At 56.0% G+C, this 15,871-nt stretch overlaps 2 protein-coding genes across 2 annotated transcripts in view; both read right to left on the reverse strand.

Moving 5' to 3' along the window:
• Positions 1 to 8,799: 8,799 nt before the first annotated feature.
• LOC139272905 (uncharacterized) lies at positions 8,800 to 12,347 on the reverse strand. Its single transcript, XM_070889006.1, has 3 exons — positions 12,294 to 12,347; positions 10,869 to 11,626; positions 8,800 to 10,829 (listed from the first exon to the last, which is right to left on the reverse strand). Exons 1-3 carry the CDS (start codon positions 12,345 to 12,347, stop codon positions 10,664 to 10,666), a joined length of 978 nt encoding a protein of 325 aa, XP_070745107.1. The 3' UTR covers positions 8,800 to 10,663.
• Positions 12,348 to 12,375: 28 nt separating this feature from the next.
• Positions 12,376 to 15,871, reverse strand: part of LOC139272915 (protein EFR3 homolog B-like) — a 1,121,614-nt gene continuing 1,118,118 nt past the window's right edge. The window contains exon 23 of the mRNA XM_070889016.1: positions 12,376 to 12,572. Within this exon, the coding sequence (XP_070745117.1) occupies positions 12,467 to 12,572 (106 nt within the window). The 3' untranslated portion in view covers positions 12,376 to 12,466. The remainder of the gene's footprint in view (positions 12,573 to 15,871) is intronic.

Consider the following 15,871-nt stretch of genomic DNA (forward strand, 5'->3'; position numbering starts at 1 on the left):
CCCAGTCCCACTCACCCATGACCCCCTGTGCTCACTGCCCCGTGTCGTAACTCGCACCCAGTCCCGCTCACCCATCACCCCCTGTGCTCACTGACCCCGTGTCCTAACTCACACCCAGTCCCACTCACCCATCACCCCCTGTGCTCACTGCCCCGTGCCCTAACTCACACCCAGTCCCACTCACCCATCACCCCCTGTGCTCACTGCCCTGTGTCCTAACTCACACCCAGTCCCACTCACCCATCCCCCCCTGTGCTCACTGCCCCGTGCCCTAACTCACACCCAGTCCCGATCACCCATCACCCCCTGTGCTCACTGCCCCGTGCCCTAACTCACATCCAGTCCCACTCACCCATCGCCCCCTGTGCTCACTGCCCCGTGTCCTAACTCACACCCAGTCCCACTCACCCATCACCCCCTGTGCTTACTGCCCCCGTGTCCTAACTCACACCCAGTCCCACTCACCCATCACCCCCTGTGCTCACTGCCCCGTGCCCTAACTCACACCCAGTCCCACTCACCCATCGCCCCCTGTGCTCACTGCCCCCGTGTCCTAACTCACATTGAGTCCCGATCACCCATCACCCGTGTGCTCACTGACCCGTGTCCTAACTCACACCCAGTCCCACTCACCCATCACCCCCTGTGCTCACTGACCGCGTGTCCTAACTCGCACCGAGTCCCCCTCACCCATCACCCCCTGTGCTCACTGCCCCCGTGTCCTAACTCGCACCCAGTCCCACTCACCCATCGCCCCCTGTGCTCACTGACCCCGTGTCCTAACTCACACCGAGTCCCACTCACCCATCACCCCCTGTGCCCCGTGTCCTAACTCACACCCAGTCCCGCTCACCCATCACCCCCTGTGCTCACTGCCCCCGTGTCCTAACTCACACCCAGTCCCACTCACCCATCACCCCCTGTGCTCACTGCCCCGAGTCCTAACTCACACCCAGTCCCACTCACACATCACCCCTGTGCTCACTGCCCCCGTGTCCTAACTCACACCCAGTCCCACTCACCCATCACCCCCTGTGCTCACTGCCCCATGTCCTAACTCACACCCAGTCCCACTCACCCATCACCCCCTGTGCTCACTGCCCCGTGTCCTAACTCACACCGTGTCCCACTCACCCATCACCCCCTGTGCTCACTGCCCCCGTGTCCTAACTCACACCGAGTCCCACTCACCCATCACCCCCTGTGCTCACTGCCCCATGTCCTAACTCACACCCAGTCCCACTCACCCATCACCCCCTGTGCTCACTGCCCCCGTGTCCTAACTCGCATTGAGTCCCGATCACCCATCACCCGCTGTGCTCACTGCCCCGTGTCCTAACTCACACCCAGTCCCACTCACCCATCACCCCCTGTGCTCACTGACCCGTGTCCTAACTCACACCCAGTCCCGATCACCCATCACCCCCTGTGCTCACTGCCCCGTGTCCTAACTCACACCCAGTCCCACTCACCCATCACCCCCTGTGCTCACTGACCCGTGTCCTAACTCACACCCAGTCCCACTCACCCATCACCCCCTGTGCTCACTGACCCCGTGTCCTAACTCACACCCAGTCCCACTCACCCATCAACCCCTGTGCCCCGTGTCCTAACTCACACCCAGTCCCACTCACTCATCACCCCCTGTGCTCACTGCCCCCGTGTCCTAACTCGCATTGAGTCCCGATCACCCATCACCCCCTGTGCTCACTGCCCCGTGTCCTAACTCACACCCAGTCCCACTCACCCATCGCCCCCTGTGCTCACTGACCCCGTGTCCTAACTCACACCCAGTCCCACTCACCCATCACCCCCTGTGCCCCGTGCCCTAACTCACACCCAGTCCCGATCACCCATCACCCCCTGTGCTCACTGCCCCGTGTCCTAACTCACACCCAGTCCCACTCACCCATCACCCGCTGTGCTCACTGCCCCGTGTCCTAACTCACATCCAGTCCCACTCACCCATCACCCCCTGTGCTCACTGCCCCCGTGTCCTAACTCACACCCAGTCCCGATCACCCATCACCCCCTGTGCTCACTGCCCCGTGTCCTAACTCACACCCAGTCCCACTCACCCATCACCCCCTGTGCTCACTGCCCCGTGTCCTAACTCGCACTCAGTCCCACTCACCCATCACCCCCTGTGCTCACTGCCCCCGTGTCCTAACTCACACCCAGTCCCACTCATCCATCACCCCCTGTGCTCACTGCCCTGTGTCCTAACTCACACCCAGTCCCACTCACCCATCACCCCCTGTGCTCACTGCCCCGTGTCCTAACTCACACCCAGTCCCACTCACCCATCACCCCCTGTGCTCACTGCCCCGTGTCCTAACTCACACCCAGTCCCACTCACCCATCACCCCCTGTGCTCACTGACCCGTGTCCTAACTCACACCCAGTCCCACTCACCCATCACCCCCTCTGCCCCGTGTCCTAACTCACACCCAGTCCCACTCACCCATCACCCCCTGTGCTCACTGACCCCGTGTCCTAACTCAGACCCAGTCCCACTCACCCATCACCCCCTGTGCCCCGTGTCCTAACTCACACCCAGTCCCACTCACCCATCACCCCCTGTGCTCACTGCCCCGTGTCGTAACTCGCACGCAGTCCCGCTCACCCATCACCCCCTGTGCTCACTGACCCCGTGTCCTAACTCACACCCAGTCCCACTCACCCATCACCCCCTGTGCTCACTGCCCCGTGCCCTAACTCACACCCAGTCCCACTCACCCATCACCCCCTGTGCTCACTGCCCCGTGCCCTAACTCACACCCAGTCCCACTCACCCATCACCCCCTGTGCTCACTGCCCCGTGCCCTAACTCACACCCAGTCCCACTCACCCATCACCCCCTGTGCTCACTGCCCTGTGTCCTAACTCACACCCAGTCCCACTCACCCATCCCCCCCTGTGCTCACTGCCCCGTGCCCTAACTCACACCCAGTCCCGATCACCCATCACCCCCTGTGCTCACTGCCCCGTGCCCTAACTCACATCCAGTCCCACTCACCCATCGCCCCCTGTGCTTACTGCCCCCGTGTCCTAACTCACACCCAGTCCCACTCACCCATCACCCCCTGTGCTCACTGCCCCGTGCCCTAACTCACACCCAGTCCCACTCACCCATCGCCCCCTGTGCTCACTGCCCCCGTGTCCTAACTCACATTGAGTCCCGATCACCCATCACCCGTGTGCTCACTGACCCGTGTCCTAACTCACACCCAGTCCCACTCACCCATCACCCCCTGTGCTCACTGACCCAGTGTCCTAACTTGCACCGAGTCCCGATCACCCATCACCCCCTGTGCTCACTGACCCGTGTCCTAACTCACACCCAGTCCCACTCACCCATCACCCCCTGTGCTCACTGACCCAGTGTCCTAACTCACATCCAGTCCCGCTCACCCATCACCCCCTGTGCTCACTGACCGCGTGTCCTAACTCGCACCGAGTCCCCCTCACCCATCACCCCCTGTGCTCACTGCCCCCGTGTCCTAACTCGCACCCAGTCCCACTCACCCATCGCCCCCTGTGCTCACTGACCCCGTGTCCTAACTCGCACCGAGTCCCCCTCACCCATCACCCCCTGTGCTCACTGCCCCCGTGTCCTAACTCGCACCCAGTCCCACTCACCCATCGCCCCCTGTGCTCACTGACCCCGTGTCCTAACTCACACCCAGTCCCACTCACCCATCACCCCCTGTGCTCACTGCCCCGTTTCCTAACTCACACCGAGTCCCACTCACCCATCACCCCCTGTGCCCCGTGTCCTAACTCACACCCAGTCCCGCTCACCCATCACCCCCTGTGCTCACTGCCCCCGTGTCCTAACTCACACCCAGTCCCACTCACCCATCACCCCCTGTGCTCACTGCCCCGTGTCCTAACTCACACCCAGTCCCACTCACACATCACCCCTGTGCTCACTGCCCCCGTGTCCTAACTCACACCCAGTCCCACTCACCCATCACCCCCTGTGCTCACTGCCCCGTGTCCTAACTCACACCCAGTCCCACTCACCCATCACCCCCTGTGCTCACTGCCCCGTGTCCTAACTCGCACCCAGTCCCACTCACCCATCACCCCCTGTGCTCACTGCCCACGTGTCCTAACTCACACCGAGTCCCACTCACCCATCACCCCCTGTGCCCCGTGTCCTAACTCACACCCAGTCCCACTCACCCATCACCCCCTGTGCTCACTGCCCCCGTGTCCTAACTCGCATTGAGTCCCGATCACCCATCACCCCCTGTGCTCACTGCCCCGTGTCCTAACTCACACCCAGTCCCACTCACCCATCACCCCCTGTGCTCACTGACCCGTGTCCTAACTCACACCCAGTCCCACTCACCCATCACCCTCTGTGCTCACTGCCCCATGTCCTAACTCACACCCAGTCATACTCACCCATCGCCCCCTGTGCTCACTGACACAGTGTCCTAACTTGCACCGAGTCCCGATCACCCATCACCCCCTGTGCTCACTGACCCGTGTCCTAACTCACACCCAGTCCCACTCACCCATCACCTCCTGTGCTCACTGACCCAGTGTCCTAACTTGCACCGAGTCCCGATCACCCATCACCCGCTGTGCTCACTGACCCAGTGTCCTAACTCGCACCGAGTCCCACTCACCCATCACCCCCTGTGCTCACTGCCTCGTGTCCTAACTCACACCCAGTCCCCCTCACCCATCACCACCTGTGCTCACTGCCCCGTGTCCTAACTCACACCCAGTCCCACTCACCCATCACCCCCTGTGCTCACTGACTTCGTGTCCTAACTCACACCCAGTCCCACTCACCCATCACCCTCTGTGCTCACTGCCCCATGTCCTAACTCACACCCAGTCCCACTCACCCATCACCCCCTGTGCTCACTGACCCCGTGTCCTAACTCACACCCAGTCCCACTCACCCATCACCCCCTGTGCTCACTGCCCCATGTCCTAACTCACACCCAGTCCCCCTCACCCATCACCCCCTGTGCTCACTGCCCCCGTGTCCTAACTCGCACCCAGTCCCACTCACCCATCGCCCCCTGTGCTCACTGACCCCGTGTCCTAACTCACACCCAGTCCCACTCACCCATCACCCCCTGTGCCCCGTGCCCTAACTCACACCCAGTCCCGATCACCCATCACCCCCTGTGCTCACTGCCCCGTGTCCTAACTCACACCCAGTCCCACTCACCCATCACCCCCTGTGCTCACTGCCCCGTGTCCTAACTCACATCCAGTCCCACTCACCCATCACCCCCTGTGCTCACTGCCCCCGTGTCCTAACTCACACCCAGTCCCACTCACCCATCACCCACTGTGCTCACTGCCCCGTGTCCTAACTCACACCAAGTCCCACTCACCCATCACCCCATGTGCTCACTGACCCGTGTCCTAACTCACACCCAGTCCCACTCACCCATCACCCCCTGTGATCACTGCCCCGTGTCCTAACTCGCACCCAGTCCCACTCACCCATCACCCCCTGTGCCCCGTGTCCTAACTCACACCCAGTCCCACTCACCCTTCACACCCTGTGCTCACTGACCCCGTGTCCTAACTCATACCCAGTCCCACTCACCCATCACCCCCTGTGCCCCGTGTCCTAACTCACACCCAGTCCCACTCACCCATCACCCCCTGTGCTCACTGCCCCGTGTCGTAACTCGCACCCAGTCCCGCTCACCCATCACCCCCTGTGTTCACTGCCCCGTGCCCTAACTCACACCCAGTCCCACTCACCCATCACCCCCTGTGCTCACTGCCCCGTGCCCTAACTCACACCCAGTCCCACTCACCCATCACCCCCTGTGCTCACTGCCCCGTGCCCTAACTCACACCCAGTCCCACTCACCCATCACCCCCTGTGCTCACTACCCTGTGTCCAAACTCACACCCAGTCCCACTCACCCATCACCCCCTGTGCTCACTGCCCCCGTGTCCTAACTCACACCCAGTCCCACTCACCCATCACCCCCTGTGCTCACTGCCCCGTGCCCTAACTCACACCCAGTCCCGATCACCCATCACCCCCTGTGCTCACTGCCCCGTGCCCTAACTCACACCCAGTCCCACTCACCCATCGCCCCCTGTGCTCACTGCCCCCGTGTCCTAACTCACACCCAGTCCCACTCACCCATCACCCCCTGTGCTCACTGCCCCGTGCCCTAACTCACACCCAGTCCCACTCACCCATCGCCCCCTGTGCTCACTGCCCCCGTGTCCTAACTCACATTGAGTCCCGATCACCCATCACCCCCTGTGCTCACTGACCCGTGTCCTAACTCACACCCAGTCCCACTCACCCATCACCCCCTGTGCTCACTGACCCAGTGTCCTAACTTGCACCGAGTCCCGATCACCCATCACCCCCTGTGCTCACTGACCCGTGTCCTAACTCACACCCAGTCCCACTCACCCATCACCCCCTGTGCTCACTGACCCAGTGTCCTAACTCACATCCAGTCCCGCTCACCCATCACCCCCTGTGCTCACTGACCGCATGTCCTAACTCGCACCGAGTCCCCCTCACCCATCACCCCCTGTGCTCACTGCCCCCGTGTCCTAACTCGCACCCAGTCCCACTCACCCATCGCCCCCTGTGCTCACTGACCCCGTGTCCTAACTCGCACCGAGTCCCCCTCACCCATCACCCCCTGTGCACACTGCCCCCGTGTCCTAACTCGCACCCAGTCCCACTCACTCATCGCCCCCTGTGCTCACTGACCCCGTGTCCTAACTCACACCCAGTCCCACTCACCCATCACCCCCTGTGCTCACTGCCCCGTTTCCTAACTCACACCGAGTCCCACTCACCCATCACCCCCTGTGCCCCGTGTCCTAACTCACACCCAGTCCCGCTCACCCATCACCCCCTGTGCTCACTGCCACCGTGTCCTAACTCACACCCAGTCCCACTCACCCATCACCCCCTGTGCTCACTGCCCCGAGTCCTAACTCACACCCAGTCCCACTCACACATCACCCCTGTGCTCACTGCCCCCGTGTCCTAACTCACACCCAGTCCCACTCACCCATCACCCCCTGTGCTCACTGCCCCATGTCCTAACTCACACCCAGTCCCACTCACCCATCACCCCCTGTGCTCACTGCCCCGTGTCCTAACTCACACCGTGTCCCACTCACCCATTACCCCCTGTGCTCACTGCCCCCGTGTCCTAACTCACACCGAGTCCCACTCACCCATCACCCCCTGTGCCCCGTGTCCTAACTCACACCCAGTCCCACTCACCCATCACCCCCTGTGCTCACTGCCCCCGTGTCCTAACTCGCATTGAGTCCCGATCACCCATCACCCCCTGTGCTCACTGCCCCGTGTTCTAACTCACACCCAGTCCCACTCACCCATCATCCCCTGTGCTCACTGACCCGTGTCCTAACTCACACCCAGTCCTGATCACCCATCACCCCCTGTGCTCACTGCCCCGTGTCCTAACTCACACCCAGTCCCACTCACCCATCACCCCCTGTGCTCACTGACCCGTGTCCAAACTCACACCCAGTCCCACTCACCCATCACCCCCTGTGCTCACTGACCCCGTGTCCTAACTCACACCCAGTCCCACTCAACCATCAACCCCTGTGCCCCGTGTCCTAACTCACACACAGTCCCACTCACCCATCACCCCCTGTGCTCACTGCCCCCGTGTCCTAACTCGCATTGAGTCCCGATCACCCATCACCCCCTGTGCTCACTACCCCGTGTCCTAACTCACACCCAGTCCCACTCACCCATCTCCCCCTGTGCTCACTGCCCCGTGTCCTAACTCACACCCAGTCCCACTCACCCATCACCCCCTGTGCTCACTGACCCCGTGTCCTAACTCACACCCAGTCCCGCTCACCCATCTCCCCCTGTGCTCACTGTCCCGTGTCCTAACTCACACCCAGTCCCACTCACCCATCACCCCCTGTGCTCACTGACCCCGTGTCCTAACTCACACCCAGTCCCACTCACCCATCACCCCCTGTGCTCACTGACCCCGTGTCCTAACTCACACCCAGTCCCACTCACCCATCACCCCCTGTGCTCACTGCCCCGTGTCCTAACTCGCACCGAGTCCCACTCACCCATCACCCTCTGTGCTCACTGACCCCGTGTCCTAACTCACACCAAGTCCCGCTCACCCATCACCCCCTGTTCTCGCTGTCCTACATTGGCTCCCGGTTAAGCAATGCCACGATTTCAAAATTCTCATCCTGGTTTACAAATCCCTCCTTGGCCTCACCCCTCCCTATCTCTGTAATCTCCTACAGCCCTCCAACCCCCCGAGATGTCTGCGCTTCTCTAATTCTGCCCTCCTGAGCAGCCCTGATTATAATCGCTCCACCATCGGTGGCCAGGCTATCAGCTGCCTGGGCCCCAAGCTCTGGAACTCCCTCCCTAAACCTCTCTGCCTCTTTACTCCTTTAAGACATTCCTTAAAACCGAGCTCTTTGACCAAGCCTTTGGTCACCCACACTAATTTCTCCTTATGAGGCTCGGTGTCAATTTTTTGTCTTATAATACTCCTGTGAAGCACCTTGGGACTTTTCACTGTTAAAAGTGCTATATAAATACCAGTTGTTGTTGTTATGTTATAAAGGGCACGCTGTATGATTCCAGATTGTGCACCCTGGACAATTTCTCTGTAAAGTGAATACTGAGGGAATATGACAGAAGAGTTTCACATTCTGAAAGGTTTGGACAAATTGGATGAAAGTAAAGTTTTCACTGTGCACAGAATTTCTGCACAATGGTCATATTTACAAACTAACGACAACAACAGAAAATAGGAATCACTGGAGGAAGTTTTTTAATAAAAGCTTTGTCATTGTGTGGAGCAGATTACTGGCACAGGCAGCGGAACAAGTAACCCGATGGGTTTCAAGAAGGATGTAGGCAGGTTCAACAAACGTGAGTCAGGGTTATATTAGAAATGCACAAAATAACAATGTTAGTGGGGCGGGGGGGGCTAGATAGAGGGAAGTATTTCTCCAGCCTCAAACTGTTGCTACCTATGTCTGTGTGTAGTGTCTGTATGTGCAATATCTGTGTACAGTGGGTGTATGTGCAGTATCTGTGTATGCTGGGTGTATATGACCCGAGCCTTTAACCTCTTTTTACACTTCCTTCTCACGCTTTTTCTCTCTCCCCCTCACTGGTCAATATCGAGCGTGTTGTAAAACTGTTGTGAAGTGCCTTGAGATGTTTTACTACATTAAAGGCGCTATATAAATAAGTGTTATTATTATTGTATGGAGTACCTGTGTACAGTGGGTGTGTACAGTGGGTGTATATGGAGTACCTGTGTGCAGTATGTGTGTACAGTGGGTGTATATGGAGTACCTGTGTGCAGTATCTGTGTACAGTGGGTGTATATGGAGTACTTGTGTGCAGTATCTGTGTACAGTGGGTGTATATGGAGTACTTGTGTGCAGTACCTGTGTACAGTGGGTGTATATGGAGTACCTTTGTGCAGTATATGTGTACAGTGGGTGTATATGGAGTACTTGTGTGCAGTATCTGTGTACAGTGGGTGTATATGGAGTACCTTTGTGCAGTATATGTGTACAGTGGGTGTATATGGAGTACCTGTGTACAGTGTGTGTACAGTGGGTGTGTATGGAGTACCTGTGTGCAGTCTATGTGTAAAGTGGGTGTATATGGAGCACCTGTGTGCAGTGCGTGTGTACAGTGGGTGTATATGGAGTATTTGTATGCAGTATTTATGTACAGTGGGTGAAAATGGAATACCTGTGTAGTATGCGTGTACAGTGGGTGTATATGGAGTACCTGCGTACAGTGTGTGTGTACAATAGGTGTATATGGAGTACCTTGTACAGTGTATGCGAGTATACAATGGGTGTATATGGAGTACCTGTGTGCAGTATCTGTGTACAGTGGGTATATATGGAGTACCTGTGTGTAGTGTGTGTGTGTGTACAGTGGGTGTATATGTAGTACCTGTGTGCAGTATCTGTGTACAGTGGATGTATTTGGAGTACCTGTGTGCAGTATCTGTGTACAGTGGGTGTATATGGAGTACCTGTGTGCAATATCTGTGTACAGTGGATGTATTTGGAGTACCTGTGTGCAGTATCTGTGTACAGTGGGTGTATATGGAGTACCTGTGTGCAGTATCTGTGTACAGTGGGTGTATATGGAGTACCTGTGTGCAGTATCTGTGTACAGTGGGTGTATATGGAGTACCTGTGTGCAGTATCTGTGTACAGTGGGTGTATATGGAGTACCTGTGTGCAGTATCTGTGTACAGTGGGTGTATATGGAAGTGCAATATTCCATCACCATTTTTTGTTGAGTCCTATAACTCAGAGTTTGTGAGTTGCCTCCTCTGACTCACGGTGAGATTTATTTTACGGGTTCGGTGAAAGAAGTGGAATAGAGCACAAAGTAGAACATTTCTCCCAATACTTCAGTGTCTCCCAACAGCTTCCCACCATCGCCATACAATCAAAATATAGTCGGACAGAATGGGCGAGTGTGCTGGTGAAAGTCTAGCATTTCCCAAATCGTACTCTGTACATCCAGTTAACTTCAAGTAAAGCCTCAAATTGCAGCGGTAATGCTTCTGTTAGCAATACATGTACATTCAGAGATCAATTCACAATAATCAATGTCACAAATGTAAGTTACTCAAGACTGGAACACCTCTGCCTTCACAGAATAATATAAAAAAACATGAGACAGGCCTGGCCCAAGAGCAGGGCTCCCTGTTTGAGGTGTACCCGGGGGGAGGGGCAGTACCCGGAGGGGGGCAGTACCCGGGGAGAGGGGCAGTACCCGGGGAGAGGGGCAATACCTGGGCTGTTTGAGGTGTACCCGGGGGGAGGGGCAGTACCTGGGCTGTTTGAGGTGTACCCGGGGGGAGGGGCAGTACCCGGAGGGGGGCAGAACCCGGGGAGAGGGGCAGTACCCGGGGAGAGGGGCAATACCTGGGCTGTTTGAGGTGTACCCGGGGGGAGGGGCAGTACTTGGGCTGTTTGAGGTGTACCCGGGGGGAGGGGCAGTACCCGGAGAGGGGCAGTACCCGGAGAGGGGCAGTACCCGGGGGGAGGGGCAGTACCTGGGCTGTTTGAGGTGTACCCGGGGGGAGGGGCAGTACCTGGGCTGTTTGAGGTGTACCCGGGGGGAGGGGCAATACCTGGGCTGTTTGAGGTGTACCCGGGGGGAGGGGCAGTACCTGGGCTGTTTGAGATGTACCCGGGGGGAGGGGCAGTACCCTGGGGGAGGGGCAGTACCCGGGGAGAGGGGCAGTACCTGGGCTGTTTGAGGTGTACCCGGGGGGAGGGGCAGTACCTGGGCTGTTTGAGGTGTACCCGGGGGGAGGGGCAGTACCCTGGGGGAGGGGCAGTACCCGGGGAGAGGGGCAGTACCTGGGCTGTTTGAGGTGTACCCGGGGGGAGGGGCAGTACCTGGGCTGTTTGAGGTGTACCCGGGGGGAGGGGCAGTACCTGGACTGTTTGAGGTGTACCCGGGGGGAGGGGCAGTACCTGGGCTGTTTGAGGTGTACCCGGGGGGAGGGGCAGTACCCGGGGGGAGGGGCAGTACCCAGGAGGAGGGGCAGTACTCGGGGGGAGGGGAGGGGCAGTACCTGGACTGTTTCAATCAGACAGTCTGTATTTTATGCAGCAACTACTAGAAGGTCGGAGATGTCAGTAAACCAATGAAACATGTTTTTATGGTAAAGTCCACTTTTCCCACTGAATTTGACACCAGAAATGGGTCAGGCGGAAGCACACCTGGCCTACCCTGCTCTGCTCCCCCCCTGGGGGCTCCCGCTGGTGAGCTCCATCCTGCCCAGTTCATAGCTCTCCCCAACACTGACTCTGGGAGGCCAGAGTTCCAGTGAGAACACTGAAGAGGGCAGAGATCGGAACAAATGACGCACTGCTGCCTGTTAGTTTGTAGATTTGTCAGTATGTTAAAATAGACTGTACCTGTCCCATTCCTTACCCCAACCAGTCCAAACCAAGTGAGATCGGTTAAGATCATAATCAAACTTCCTAACTTGGGCCAGAGTGCGGAGTCTGAGAGCAGAATGCTGGGACTGTTAAATTAGCAATGGATATTTATTGTATTAATCACTTGCTCATACCCGAGCTGGCTACAAGTGCTCAGCAGTCTGAGTGTATTCCCACAGGGAGCCCCGAGCTGCAGGCAAGCCTGTCCACCATCTCAGGTAAGCATACGCAGTACACTGAAACGTCACGTCATAATAACTAGCATGACTAAGCTGTAAGGACGATGGTTGAAATGTTTGTACCAGTGGAAACAACAGCTGTGCGATTGCCAACATTGTGTGGGAAATGGTTGTCATGACGCACTACTACAGGTTCTGCTGTTGGGCCAATCCCACAATCAGCAAATGATGCTGGATGGAAAGCCAGGATCTGTGCAATCCAGTGATGCCCTGTGTGGTCCCGTGCGGTGCTCCTGCTAATACACACAGAGATCCGGGAACTTCATCTCGTACACTGGCACTGAACGAGGCTGCGTCTGCCCATAACCCGCCGTGATCGTGCCTGATGGGCTGGGAGGCGGCCTGCAAACAACGAGAAACATTGAGAAAAGACAAAGTGAGAGAGTGGGCCAGCGGTTCACTCAGGCTATATGGCTCTCATCTTGTGGGGATATGGGGAGAGGTGGGTAGGTGGGGTTGGGGGATATGGGGAGAAGGTGGGTAGGTGGGGTTGGGGGATATGGGGAGAAGGTGGGTAGGTGGGGTTGGGGGATATGGGGAGAAGGTGGGTAGGTGGGGTTGGGGGATATGGGGAATAGGTGGGGTTGGGGGATATGGGGAGAAGGTGGGTAGGTGGGGTTGGGGGATATGGGGAATAGGTGGGGTTGGGGGATATGGGGAGAAGGTGGGAAGGTCTGGTTGGGGGATATGGGGAGAAGGTGGGTAGGTGGGGTTGGGGGATATGGGGAATAGGTGGGGTTGGGGGATATGGGGAGAAGGTGGGTAGGTGGGGTTGGGGGATATGGGGAATAGGTGGGGTTGGGGGATATGGGGAGTAGGTGGGTAGGTGGGGTTGGGGGATATGGGGAGAAGGTGGGGAGGTGGGGTTGGGGGATATGGGGAGAAGGTGGGTAGGTGGGGTTGGGGGATATGGGGAGAAGGTGTGTAGGTAGGGTTGGGGGGATATGGGGAGAAGGTGGGAAGGTCTGGTTGGGGGATATGGGGAGAAGGTGGGGAGGTGGGGTTGGGGGATATGGGGAGAAGGTGGGTAGGTGGGGTTGGGGGATATGGGGATAGGTGGGTAGGAGGTGATTGTGAGAAAAGGAAGGAAGGAAGAGCACATTGATGTAGCGTGATGCATGTCACAGCACAGTATTGTGTCGTTATATCGGTAATTACAGCAGCCAATGTTCACACAGCAAGGTCCCACTAGCAGCCAATGGGATAAATGACCAGTTAATCAGTTCTCGTCATGTAAACATTGGCGAGGACACCGAGAACTCCCTGCTCATCATCGAACAGTGCCATGGGATGACAACATAAGAAATAGGAGCAGGAGTAGGCCATTGGCCCCTCGAGCCTGCTCCGCCATTTAATAAGATCATGGCTGATCCGATCATAGACTCAGCTCCACTTCCCTGCCCGCTCCCCATAACCCTTCACTCCCTTAATCGCTCAAAAATCTGTCTATCTCCGCCTTAAATATATTCAATGACCCAGCCTCCACAGCTCTCTGGGGCAGAGAATTCCACAGATTCACGACCCTCAGAGAGAAGTGATCCCTCCTCATCTACGTTCTAAATGGATGACCCCTTATTCTTAAACTATACCCCAGTTCTAGATTCCCCCACGAGTGGAAACATCCTCTCTGCATCCACCTTGTCAAGCCCCCTCAGTATCTTATATGTTTCAATAAGATCACCTCTCATTCTTCTAAACTCCAATGAGTATAGGCCCAATCTTTCTTCATAAGTCAACCCCCTCATCTCAGGAATCAACCGAGTGAACCTTCTCTGAACAGTCTCCAATGCAAGTATATCCCTCCTTAAATACAGAGACCAAAACTGTACGCAGTACTCCAGGTGTGGTCTCACCAATACCCTGTACAGTTGTAGCAGGACTTCTCTGTTTAAACTCTATCCCCCTGACAATAAAGGCCAACATTCCATTGGCCTTCCTGATCACTTGCTGTACCTGCATACTAACTTTTTGTGTTTCATGCACAAGGACCCCCAGGTCCCTCTGTACTGCAGCACTTTGTAATCTCTCTCTATTTAAATAATAATTTGCTTTTTTATTTTTCCTGCCAAAGTGGATAACCTCACACTTTGTCACGTTGTAATCCATCGGCTAAATGTTTGCCCACTCACTGAGCCGGTCTATATTCCTTTGCAGATTATTTATGTCCTCCTCACAACTTGCTTTCCCACCCATCTTTGTATCATCAGCAAACTTGGCTACATTACACTCTGTCCCTTCATCCAAGTCATTAATATAGATTGTAAATAGTTGAGGCCCCAGCACTGATCCCTGCGGCACCCCACTAGTTACCATTTGCCAATCGGAAAATGACTCATTTATCCCAACTCTCTGTACATTAGCCGATCCTCTATCCATGCTAATATATTACCCCCAACCCCGTGAGCTTTTATCTTGTGCAGTAACCTTTTATGTCATCATCATAGACGCTCCCTGGAACGAGGATGACTTGCTTCCACGAGTTCACAGGTGTTTCGTGAAGGACCCGATGTTCCCGTCCTGATCTCCAATTGAAGGGTGGAAGATGCCTGTGGGTGGATTGTTTTAACGTGGGGTGACCGTTGCACACCAGCCACCACACGGGCTTGACAGAGCGAGGTCTTGGTCCAGTGGCAAGGGTTAACCAGGACCACTGGAGACCTGCTCTGCTGCACAGACCCAGTGCGTACACATATCACAGTGTGGGCTGGGCCGTGCTGCCCCTGGGCCCTCGCCTCTTCTGGGCCCTTACCCTCATCGGTCACACTTCCGCCACGATCTCTCACCGCTCCTCCGCCATAAACATACACCGCATCTCACCACAAACTTTAACTACTCTCGTCTTTTTTACAAACCTGTAGAAACTCTTACTATCTGTTTTTATATTTCTTGCTAATTTACTCTCATAATCTAACATCACTCTCTTTATTATTTTATTAGTCGTCCTTTGCTGGTTTTTAAACATTTCCCAATCCTCTGGCCTTCCACTAATCTTGGCCACATTATATGCCATTGTTTTCAATTTGATACCATCCTTTACTTCCTTAGTTCGCCACGGATGGTTCTCCCTTCTCAAGTGTTTCCTTCTCACTGGGATATATTTTTGTTGTGAGTTATGAAATATCTCCTTATATGTCTGCCACTGCTCATCAACCGCCTTACTCTTTAATCTATTTTCCCAGTCCACTTTAGCCAACTCTGCCTTCATACCCTTGTAATCGTCTGAATTTAAGATCAGGACACTGGTTTATGACCCAACTTTCTCACCCTCCAACTGAATTTGAAATTCAACTGTCATCACTCTTTCTTAGAGGATCCTTTACAATGAGATAATTTATCAGATCAAAGATAATCTGTTCCCTGGTTGGTTCCACATCGTACTGTTCAAGGAAAGCATCTGGATAGACTGAATCCGGCATCTTGTATGCCCACCAAAATTGGATTAACATCTGATCCAAAAGACAGCACTTCTGACACTGCAGCACTCCCTCAGCACTCATTCCATTGACAGGCAGTCCCTCGAAATCGAGGAAGACTTGCTTCCACTCTAAAAGTGAGTTCTCAGGTGACGGGAATTACAGTCTCTCTCACAGGTGGGACAGACAGTGGTTGAGGGAAAGGGTGGGTGGGTAATCTGGTTTGCC

Source organism: Pristiophorus japonicus, chromosome 9, assembly GCF_044704955.1.
Source record: "Pristiophorus japonicus isolate sPriJap1 chromosome 9, sPriJap1.hap1, whole genome shotgun sequence".
Lineage (NCBI taxonomy): Eukaryota > Metazoa > Chordata > Chondrichthyes > Pristiophoridae > Pristiophorus > Pristiophorus japonicus.